The sequence below is a fragment of the Motacilla alba genome, chromosome 20, assembly GCF_015832195.1.
Source record: "Motacilla alba alba isolate MOTALB_02 chromosome 20, Motacilla_alba_V1.0_pri, whole genome shotgun sequence".
Classification (NCBI taxonomy): domain Eukaryota; kingdom Metazoa; phylum Chordata; class Aves; order Passeriformes; family Motacillidae; genus Motacilla; species Motacilla alba.
The window spans coordinates 8,621,999-8,633,455 of record NC_052035.1 but is presented as its reverse complement, the minus strand read 5'-3'; the positions used below and the strand labels follow the sequence as shown (position 1 = coordinate 8,633,455).

The 11,457-nt window shown below is 45.5% G+C and overlaps 1 protein-coding gene across 7 annotated transcripts in view; it reads left to right on the top strand.

Moving 5' to 3' along the window:
• The first annotated feature begins 983 nt into the window (after positions 1 to 983).
• ZBTB46 (zinc finger and BTB domain containing 46) overlaps positions 984 to 11,457 on the top strand; it is a 52,718-nt gene continuing 42,244 nt past the window's right edge. For 2 of the 7 annotated variants that reach the window (XM_038158663.1, XM_038158657.1), the window contains exons 1-4: positions 984 to 1,125; positions 1,575 to 1,755; positions 8,012 to 8,139; positions 9,856 to 9,994. In XM_038158663.1, the coding sequence (XP_038014591.1) occupies positions 9,941 to 9,994 (54 nt within the window). In that variant the 5' untranslated portion in view covers positions 984 to 1,125; positions 1,575 to 1,755; positions 8,012 to 8,139; positions 9,856 to 9,940. The other 5 variants (XM_038158660.1, XM_038158658.1, XM_038158659.1 and 2 more) reach the window with 5 other exon arrangements.

Sequence of the window (11,457 nt, the reverse complement as noted above, 5' to 3'; positions counted from 1 at the left end):
GGACCAGCTCCTGCTTTCACAATCCAGAGACCGCACACGACATCGGGAGCGATTCCCCGCTCGCCGCAGCCATCGTGCGACCGCGCCGACTCCCCCCCCGCTCCAGACCTATCCTGCCCTGTTAAGCTCCGTGCTTTGAAATATAGGGCAGTTTCTGTCAGATCCTTCAGCGCGACAGTCAAAAGGGCAAAGCCCTGCCCTTTGTTGCAGCGGGAGGTTTTCCATTGCGGAGCTGCCTGTGATCTCCACCCGCTCTGATCTCCGTCCCTCCCCGGCCACCGGCCTCGCTCTCTGCCCATCACGGGTCAGGGGGCTGCGAACCGCACTTATTTTACATTATTTCGTTTCAGGGCATTGTGTGAAATACACTTCAGTGAGTACAACAGGGGGAAAGTGATTTTCGTTTCTCCCTGCAAGGTCCGGGGGAGGCTGCGGCGCTGCCCCGCTCCAGCACCCGCCGCCCTCCATCCCGCGGCGGGGCTCGGGGGACGCGCCCCGCCGAGGGCGCGCAGCCGCCCCTCCCGGAGCCAGGCGCACCTGCCGGGGGCAGGAGGCAGCCGGGGAGGCCCAGAGAGGTGCGGAGCAGGAGCGGGGTTGGGATCGGGAGCGGCACCGGGAGCGATCCCGAGCCGCCGCCGCCCCCGCCTCAGCGCAGCCCCCGCGCTGTCCCGGCGTGCCCCGCGCGCCGCGCGCCCCCGCCCTCCCTCACTTCCGGTGTCCGGCAGTGGCAGCGCCGCCGGCGGCGCCCCCGCTCCCCCGGCGCAAGGGGAGGAGGGGCGTGGCGAGAGGGGGCGTGGCCGACGGAGGGGCCGCCGCCCAATCACCGCCCGCCGCTGGGGGAGAGTAGGCGGGGACGGCGCCGGCACGCGCCGCGCGGCCCCGCCCCCCCGCGCCCCCCCCCCGCCCGCCGCGGGCTCGCGCCCCGCGCGCCCGAGGGAGCGTCGGGAGCGCGCCCGGGCGCCCCCCCCCTTCCCCCCCCTCCGCCGGGTTCTCCCCCCCCCCCCCTCCTCCGCCCTCCGCCCCCCCTTCCCCTTCCCCTCCCCACCCGGGAGGAGAGGCACGGAGTGACCGACGGAGCCACCGCTCCGGCCGCTCCGACACCCCGCTCTCCTCCATGGGGCACAGGTAAGCGCGCCGCCCCCCGCCCCCCGGGGCGAGCGGGGGTCGCCATGGCCGCCCCCCCACCCCTGGAGGGGCGGCGGGGAGCCTCCCCCCGCTGCTCCCGCACCGCCGCGCCGGTGTTATCCCCGTCGTTATGCCCCTTATTATCCCCGTTTTTATCCCGATGCCCGTTTTTCTCCCCGCTTTTCTCCCCGTTATTCCCCCCCGCTGCCCGCCCGCCGCGGGGGGAGCGCGGCCGGTCGCGCCCTGCCCGCCGAGGGGGGCACGGAGCCTTCTTTGGGACGCGATGTCCTATTTGGTGTGGGTGGATGGCTTAACTTGGTAAGTGCCGGGTTTAACCCCCCTCCCCCGGCCCTCCCCTCCCCTGGCTCCTCCGCCCGCCCCCCCCTCCTCCCCGTAACCTCCAAAAGGGGAATTTTCCAGCTGGTAATTTCTGCTGCGTCAACACCCAGCTCAAGGGAGAGGAGAAGAGACAAGGGGGCATTTTAACAGCAGCTCCACTTGCGGATAGCCAGCCTCAATCCCGGCTCCAGCATTAAAACCCTTTCCGCCCCCTAAAAACCAGCATCCGTGCAAGTTGGACCAAGAGTTTGTCAGGAGTGTGGTTCAAAACTGCTTGGAAAAAGGGATGAGGTAATAATACTGGTGAAGCATGTTGTATTTCTCTCTTTCTGCGTGTCTCTCTTTCTCTTTCTCCCTCTCCTCTCCTTTTTTTTTTTTTTTTTTTTTTTTTTTTTTTTTTTTTTTAAGCCAGGCCTGTTTTGGGTTATTGTCTCCCCCTAAAGCCAGACATAGATCGCCTGGCCTTGCCTCCATTTTAATTGCAGGCTGAAATGGGGGAAGTGACCCTCTTTTGAAAAAAGAAATACAAAAAAACCCCAACAAGCAAACAAACAAAAAAAAAAAGCCTTGAAAGAATAATGCTGTTCCTTTGGGGGGGATATAGGTGATTTTTCATAAGGCTGTAACAAGTGCAAAAGTGGCTGGAAATGTTCTCTGTCATGCTGGGAAACTAGTGAGGTGTCCTCCCCCCTCCCCAGAAGAAAGTGCTGGTAGAATTTGGCGGAGGGGAGAAGGAGAGGTGCTGGGAAAAGCAGGGGTTGTGCTGCTGGATTGCCTTTGTGTCTCTGTAAATAGACATGTCAGTTCCCAAAGTAATACAAGTAGTGTCTGATAACTCAATCCCAGATGACAAATAGAGAATGGAGCAGATTTTCAGGACTGTAATAGTGGGAGGATTTCTCTTTTGAAACGGAGAGGAAAAAAAAATGTTGGTACCTCCCGAGGAGGTTCTTCCCCGGCACGTTATTGTGGAGCGGAGCATTGGGATGGAATCTGGAGACATAAACCCCTATTTATTTATTTTTACACCTGACCGGGGAAAGATAAACAAAGGAGAGTTTAACAGCTCTTTAATGAATTCCTCATGCTTTTTATTTTGCAATCCCAATGATTCATTTGGCAAGCCTTACACAGAACGGGATTATTATCAGCATTGTTTAAAGCCATGCTAATTAGGACATGTGTTTAGCAAACAGTGGCATTGTAGACACCTGTACCAAAGTTCGTGCATGCATTTCAATTGCATCACTGGTAGCATTTTTAGCATTTAGTTGCTGTCATTGAGATGTGGGTCTCGGTTTGTGGACTCAATCAAGTATTTATTGAGTGTGGGTTCTCTGTGTGCTCAGATCAGCCCTGCTACTAATGCATTAAATGTGTTTTCTCAAAAAAAGACAGGGAGTATTTTTTCTCTTTTTATTTCCCTGTGGGGATTATAAGAAAAGGCAGTGATACCCAAGAATAGTGAGAAAAACATAATTTTTGAAGAAGAAGCTTTCTGTGACTGGATAGCTCTTTCACTTTAATCAATACCTCACTTTTATGCTTTTATAGCCTCTTCTAATTGAAAATAAAATTTGACTTTTCCCTTCTAAACTCTCTCACTGTTTGTCAAGTTTTATATTTTGAAATCCTTAGTGATGGAAAAATGGGTGGAGTGTATTATTAGTCACAATATTTTCAACATGCAGTGAGGAATTACAGCTTTGAGGTGTTTTTTGGGAGCCGCCAGGGAACAGGCAGAGGAGCTGCCCCATGGGCTGGAGAATGAGCTACAGAACAGGACTCAGGGGGCTCCCAAATTGCTGAAAAATACTCCACCAGGTTTGGTGCATTCATGGGATAAGCGAAATAGAAAACGAATCTTTTGGTTTTGATGCAGCGTGTCCAGGAGGGGGAAACTCACTCACAGTGAAACTTCTCTCGTGGTTGTTTTCATAGACTGTGTGTTCGCCTGGCTGCAACTGAGGCAATTTCAGGCTGGTACCAAAAACGGGGCATTCTAGTAACTCTCACGTTAGGTGTTTATTTCTGTGCTTTAAACGCTGCTCCGATCCGGAGTGTGTAGGACTGAGCCTTTGAAAACATGACCTGTACTTGGGGTTCTTGGAGACTGGAGAAAATGGGCCACTTTCTCCCCGTGGTCTTTGTTTTCTGGGACAGTTGTACAACAGTGGATATGTTCTTTTCGAGAGGATTTTTTTTTTTTTTTAATATCTGGAAGTGCTTAGAAGAGAACCAGTTTAGCAGCTCCCCCCTCCCCAGCAGCCCTGTGTCAAAAGGAAAAATGCCTCATGTTTGGAAGATCTGTTGATTGCCTGCTTTTCCTCTGGTGATGTGCTGTGTTTCTGTGAGGTTCAGCATATTCTTTGGGTGGATTTTTCTTTTTTTTTTTTTTTTTTTTTTTTTTTTTTTTTTAGATCCGTGTTTTTGAAGTTTCTAAGCAAAGTTTCCTCTCCTCCCAGCAGCAGCAGAGCAGGCTGACACCCAATCCAAACTGCCACTGCCTGCTTTCAGGGCAGAATTATTTCATAAACAGCTCAACCTTTCCCAGGACATTTTTCCCTTCGTGTTGCCGGTTTTACTGGCTGCTCCAGAGCGCTCTGTAACGCTTTCCAGACTCCCCCTCAATTGGTAAGAAGCATTCACAGGGGTTTTCCATGCTCCCGTGGGCAAACAGAAGGGCAGGAAGAGAGGGTTTAGCTGAAGTCTTTGAAGAGCTACCTGCAGTTGTAATGGTTATCCCACATATCCATTATCATTCCCAGGAAGCAGCAATCTGTGTCCACTCCTGGCTGGGAGCGCTACCCTGGAAAATTCGGACACTTTACACAGAGACATTCATTCCAGTTCCATATTTTGCTCCTGGCTTGCGTTTGGCTGGAATATTCTGAAGTGTGGAGCTCACCTGTGTTTTCTGTGTGTGATATTTGAAGCTGGGAGCGTGTTCATGGTGAAAGCGAGCAGGTTGTGTGCACAGAGCAGGGGTCACATTAGGACCTGGCTGCGAGGCAGAGGCAGGAATTTGGTCTGAGGGAAGTCCTGCCATCCTACTGCATCCCTAAAGCATCTCTGTGGGAGTTTTGGTGATATTTGGGCAAGCACAATAACAGTCAGGGCTCCAGTGTTGAAATTTGTTGCTTCAAAACTTCGCTTTATTCCCTTCCTGAGGGCTTTTTGTATGTTTGTCTTTGCAGCCCCCTTAAACATGTCCTTCAGTAGCTGGGTTTCTCAGTTCCCTCTGGATCTGCAGTCCTTTAGGCAGGATGAGGAATAAAAGCCTGTATCACTTCATGTGGGGCTTCTTTCCTTGGGATGCCAGAGGGAAGAATCACAACTTCCCTGAACAGATCAATAGGTTTCTGGTTTGTGCTGCCTTGGTGTGTTTGGATGCACAAGGGTGTCCAATTTAGAGGGAAAGCTCTCTTTGGGACTCAGTTCCCATCCTCCAGCTTTGATTGAATGTGTTGGTGTGTAACTTCTTCTTACCCATCTCCCCTTCTGTGAAATGGGTTTACTCAGCTCTCCCAAACATTTTCAGTTATACTGATGAAAAATTGTACTGAAAGTGCTTATTCTTCATAAAGGCAAACCAGTGTGAAGTCCTGGATGAATTCCCTCTGGGATGTGGTGGAGTCCAGAGGCTCGTGGGTGGGGTTTGCTGTCCCTTACCAAGTCAGCTGTGGTGCAGTTATTTTCTGAACAGTTGCTTTAACTTTCTTTCATAGCCATGTATTTAAGAAACATCAGGCTGCTGCTGAGATGCTGGTTTGGAATAGCTTCTGAGCACAGGGTGAGATCCTTGACAGCCATTCTAATGAGATGGAAATGTGTTCCCACTTGGCAGTGTTCAGTTGTGCATAGGTAAGGATGTTCCTGGCACAGGAGGGGAGAGGTGTCTTTGCTGAAATGTGACAGGTAGAGGCTGAATTAGAGCTGGAACTCACCTTTTTGCCTTGATTTTTGGGGATGTGGCTGGCTTTTATTCCAGCCCAGACAGTGGTGATCTTGTCCTCCTGCTCACTTGACTCGTGTGTGCCCTTGGGAAGAAAAACACCCTTCAAATGTTGGATGTTGTCCTGTGTTTGCTTTATAGTGACTCTGAGTTGGCATCTCCTGTACTGGAAAGAGGCACCAAGGTGTCAAAAAAATTCTACAAACACATCTATGAGCTTGTGTGTGGAGTAAAATACACTTGTTAAGGAGAATGTCAGTGTGTACCAGGACCTTACCTGCCCAGGAGCCCTACTTGGAAAATGAGCAGGGTTTTGTATATTAAAGAATATGTTTATACCTCTGTATATTGAAATACCTCGTTATCTTTTCTAATTATTTCCTTGTCATATATTGAACAAACTTCTTATTCCATCCAAGTGAGTTTGCTTCCTGGTGTTCCTCACCCCATGGAGAAGGGCTCTGCAGAAAGCTGGTATTTCAGGGCTTTGGCTCACTCTCTTACAGGAAAGGGTTAAACAAAATTTGCACCTTTTGCACTGATACAGCATCAGAGGAAATACCTTCCTGACTAGTGCTCAGATCATGCCATGAAACACAAGAATCCATGGTCTGTATTGGGCATTAGGTGCTTAAAATATCCAAACCCAGCTAATTTAAGTGCCAATAAATGAAGTAGTCAGGGCCCAGTTGCTCTTAACAGTCCTGCTACTATAAAGTTGAAGATTGAGGTGGTGGCTAAATATAAAATGAGCTTTTTGACTTCCTTCTTGTTACCAATGTGTCCTTCTTGGCTTCACTCCCCCCTTCTTTTTTTTTTTTAGTAGTAGTTGATCAAATCTGGATTATGAGATTTGTGCTAAAAAGTGAACCAGGATCCTTACCCAAGGCACAGAGGGCTTGCCCCATGAATTGCACAAACAGAATTAGGTTGTTCTCAGAGCCCTTCATGTGTTGTCTTTAGTTTTGCACTGGTTGATTCTTTTATTCATGATTCCTTGTGTGTCTTTTCAGTTTTTTAGGTGATCTTTCTCTTGGTCTTTACCCATGCTTTTCTTCTTTTTAAAAATCACCTCATGATTCTTCCTCCTTTGGCTCCCTCCCTTCTTACGTATTGAGTTTGGGAACTTTGGCAAAGATCCCCTAATTAAAAGGCCAAAAACCAATGAGAAAGTTTGGGGGAAACCATTCTTCAGGGCAATTCCCAGTGTGATAAGTTTACAGTTCTCTAATCCTCTTTTTTAAGGTACTTTTTATGTTGTTTTTTTTTGACTAATAGATGCACAAGGGCAGAGTTTTTTGCTTAGATTTCTTCTGTGACTTTTTAAAGTAAAAGCTTAAGATCTTGTAGGAGATCTTAAGGAGATCTCATGGCACTTGGACAGGTAAGTCTCATATGAGCCACAGGCACTGGAATTTTTCAGGTTGTTTTTTAACCTTTGCTGCTAGATTAGCAGATGTATCTGTAGCTGAATTCTTGTAATTTTTTGATGTCACCAGACTTCTCAAGCCCTGTACCAGTTCTGCCAAGTTCTTGCTGTGTTCTGCAGGGTCCATGACATGAGTACTGTTGGGTCTGTTCTTCTCCTGGTGCAACCAGACGAGAGAGAGAACAGAGATCAAAAATAAGGGAATGATTTGAGCAACTGTTTCTGTACCAGGGTGGGGAGAGGGTGGGAAACAGGCAGATGGACAGAGTTGGAAGTTCTGGGGAAATGAATAAGGGAAATGCAGAGGAAATCCAAGTGCAGTGGAAATATTTCTGCTGGGTGCACACACCTGTGCCCTGTTGCAAAGGTGCATCCTGTGGGATTAGCAACTTGTTACCCACTGGAATATTGTATTTCAGGTGCATAGCTTTTACAGGATGGAAAGTAAAGCTTCTGTTAGTTATTTACATCTTCATTTTTGTCTTTGGGTTGTTTGTTTGGTTTTTATTTTAAGTTTTTTTAAGAGAAGCAAAGCAAAGAGAAGCAAAGTGCTTTCCTCAGTACCTGTGTGGATGCTGCTTGGTGGTTCAAATCTGGGGGTCCTGCTGCTTTTGAAGGCTGTGATTCAGTCAAGCTGGATGGGAATAAAATTCAAATCTGTTCCTTTCACACAACATGGACACATGATTTTTCTGTAACCTTAGGCAAATATCTTGGTTTGGGGGGGAATCACTGTAACCATGAGGTGAGATTAATTCCAACCCTATTTAAAGCATGTGGGTGGCAGAGGTCACAGAAACATTAACTGAAACTTACATGTCAACTGAAACAATGTTAAATTTTTTAAAAATCCTTTTATAAACTGCTGGTTTTTAGAGTGACATTTTCAAAGCACTTCTGGAAGCACAGTCAGGAGTTGTTAACAGTCTTAATGCTGGTATGTTAAACTCTTTCTTTACATTAACACAAGGGATAAATAGTTTTTCCTGTGTGATTAATTATAGGCATGTATCAGAATGTTTCTTGTTAAAATGGCAAGCAGTGTTGTAAATGTGCAGTTATTTTAAACATTGTTTGTAATTGTGTGATGCTGAAGGGCTTTGTATTGAGTTAAAATTTGGATTTTAATTTTTGCCTCTTATTCTTTCCATTCCCAAACACAGGACATCTGATGGACCTTCTGGAGCTTCTCACCAGAGACCATTCTCCTCTCTTCATTGAAACATGCCCTGTCCAGCTGTGAAACATTGCAAGGTTTATTTTTGCTGACAGGAAACACTTTCAAGTATCGGTAAGCTCTCAGCATTTCAAAGATGTTTTTGTCATGTGGTATAGGAAAGAGAAAGGGGACCTGGAGAGAACATTGTTAGGAGAGCTGACACTTCATCATAAAACTTAACATTTGTAACAAAGGCTCATTTAGAAATCTTGGTCATCTGCAAAAGTTGGAGAAATGCCTCTGGCTGTTGTGCTCCTTCCTCGTGGCAGAGGTGCCTCCATCCATCACGGTCCCTCGGCTCTCATCTGTTTGATCACAAGAGGGAAACAGGTGCACGGCTCCAAGCAAAGAGGAAGAGGTGCAGGGCTCAGCTTTGCCATTTTTACCAATCTGTTCTGGCTCTTTTTGTGCTCTGGGACCTGTGTAAGTGAGAGTTCTAACAGTAATAGCCCCATGTCTGAGTAGAAATACATACACCTTGTTACACTTTGCTAACAAAGTGGTTTCCCGCGTGTCTGGGTTGGTCTGGCTCCCTCATTTCACCACTTTATTTTTTCTTAACTGTCCAAATAACAGCACTAAAAAGAGCTCGCCAAAACAATTGCTATGGAGAAGCAATCAGAAATAGAGAAAGGCAAGACTTGGCAGTCCAGAATAGAAACAGAGAACAAAGTCACTGGTGTTTGCTTCAATTGGGTCATATTTGTTTTCAAGATTTTCACTGCTGCTGTTTGCCATAAGAATGCTTGGATTTTCCTTATTACTTTGTTTGTTTATTAGATGTTTTATTTCACCTTCTATAATGACATTAATTTGTGCTGGAAAAGCTTTCTTAACTTTTATCTTCTGATGTTTCCTTTCACAATCTGTTGCTACAGAAGGTCAGTCTTGAAATCACCAGTATTGATTTATAGCTTATTTTCATTAAGAGAGCTAATCTGTGTATTGAAGATGTTTGAAATGCAGAGATCAAAAAGGACTTTATTATGGCCAACAATATAAAGTTTTGAATAAAGTAGACTCAGAAGTGTTAGATTGTAAGTTGAATGTTGCCAGTGTGGTGTATATGCTATTCTGAAGAAAATAAAGCCTGTTTTATATAAGAAAAAATAGATGTATAAGATGATAGTTTTAGTGAATATGTCCTCACAGACAAAAGCCTTGGTGCAGTTGAACTACTCCTACTCCTTGTGCCTTGTAACCATAAACACTCAGGTCTTCTCTGAGAAGCCTGTCTGTAAATGTGGCTTACTATACATAAATATCTGTATTTTGCACAAAACTTTACAAATCTTGAGATTGTTTGGTCTCTTAACCCAGAATGGTGTCAGCCACTAGAAACTGGCAGCTAAACATTTCAAGAGCAAATTCTCTTGAGTGTTCCACTGCAGATTTCTTTCAGGAGCTGTACTGGTAGCTTTTAAAGCTCAGGATTTTATAGGTCAGATAAGGTGAGTGTCTTTAAAGAGTCATTAAAGTGAGAATGTTTTGAAAAGCTCCCAAACAGGAAACCCTGTTGTTCAAGAGTCTGATTGAAGTTTTAGTAGCTAAAATTAGACCTTTTTGTTCCCATACCTTTAAGAAGTAACTCTTGTTTACATTATTACAAAGTGGTAGCCAGGCTTTAATTAATTTCAGTATATTGATATGCTTGCAGTTGACTTGTTTGGGATTCATTAAGTCACAAGTAAGGCTGTGATAACTGTGGGTTTGGAGGGAAAGGACTTTAGGACATTTCACTGTTAGTTTGTTGCTAATAATTTGTTCTGGTTTTGTTTTTTGTCATAGTTCTGTCTTTCTCCTACAAGAGTTCACACCAGTGCTGTCAGAAGGTCACAAACAGGGCACTACCTGTGCTGCCCTGGGGCTGTTGATGTCCTCAGCTGTTGTAGGAGAAACACTAGACCTGGAACCCAGTTTGTTACTGGTAAGAAGTAATTGTCTTGGATTTTATTTGTTTATTTATTCAGTATTGCAGTTTACATGTTTTCATTACCTAAATCTGCAAAAATCACTTGTTACTTTTAATAGCAGTATAGCAAAATATGCATATCTGGTCTTTTCTTTTTTTCCCCCTAAAATTTTTAACTTTACAGTTTCTAAACTTTGAGTTCTAATTACCCTCCTCCCGAAATGTGGAGGACAGCAGTTTTCAGTTACCTCTCATTTTCAGTCCTGGTTTTCACTTGAAATTCTTCATGTGCTATCAGAGCTAATGATGGTTAATAAATGGATTTTTCTATGAAATCCTGTGTTTTGATTGCCCTTTTTTTGCTGTCCAGCTCCTGCACATTGGCTGACCCCTAGCTTCAGGTGGATAGTTTGACAAGTGAAAGGCCACAGCCAAGTCTCTGGTTTAAAGTTTTGGAGTAGAGTGAAATGTTTAATGATGACTCCCTGCTATTTTAAGTTGTGCTGCTGGAGCTGGAGTTAGATTTTCCTTGTGGTTCTTGTCTGGACTGTGGAAACAGAGCTTTAATGGTATGGTGAAATGCTGGAAGTGTGCAGTGTTCTGCTCTGCTTTTGAACTTTACTCATGGACTTTCTGGATTGTGTCTGCTACAGATTCTAAGCAGAGATGTTGTTTTAATGCTCTCTATGATGGGGCAACTTTGGCTTGAAGTTGGAGAACTTTTAGTGAATCCTGATCAGACCAAGGTTAATAAATTTCTGTAGGGACTTGGGGCACTTTTTGCCCTGCCATCACTGACAATTCAGCAGGGCTATCAAATTTAGTAATGAATTTTTCTTCTTTACATTTCCTGAAAATCAGGTGCCTCCCAAATCCCTGCCCTTTCTGTACTTCTATAATTCTTCTCAAGGTGAATGGTGAAACTTTTCTTCCTGTGAGTCCCAGCCCATGAGCCCATGCACTCTTGGGCTGCAGTTAAAGGTTCCCATCCCTGCTCACAGGGAGAAGGGGTGCACCTTGTTTGCATGAAACCCTGAGCCCTGCTGACCCCTCTGGCTCAAGGCTCTGCTTTGCTCTGTTTACAAACATCTGCCTCTTTCTCCTCCGCTTCAGAGTTGTGGTTGGAATGAACTTAAAACAAGGGATGATTGGTTTGGGGAATCAGAACAGGGTAAAGGAGTTTCTTTTTTGGCAACTGTTCATTTTTGTAAGCTGTTACTTCTATCTATTTTGGACAAAGCTGATCATATGAATATAATTTGTTGTTATATAGTATCAGGAAATTATAACTCTTCCAGAATTGTCTGCTGCTGTTCCTCAAACACACGTGTGAGAAAACAGTGCTGTTGTGGAGATCTGTGCTTGTGAAGCTCCTGAGCAGTGTTTTCACAGAGAGTTACCATCCATGAAGATTCTGAGTCTTCTTTTTCTCTCCTTTTCTGTCCTTTTCAGTTCCTTAGGGGTTTTGTTCTCCATTC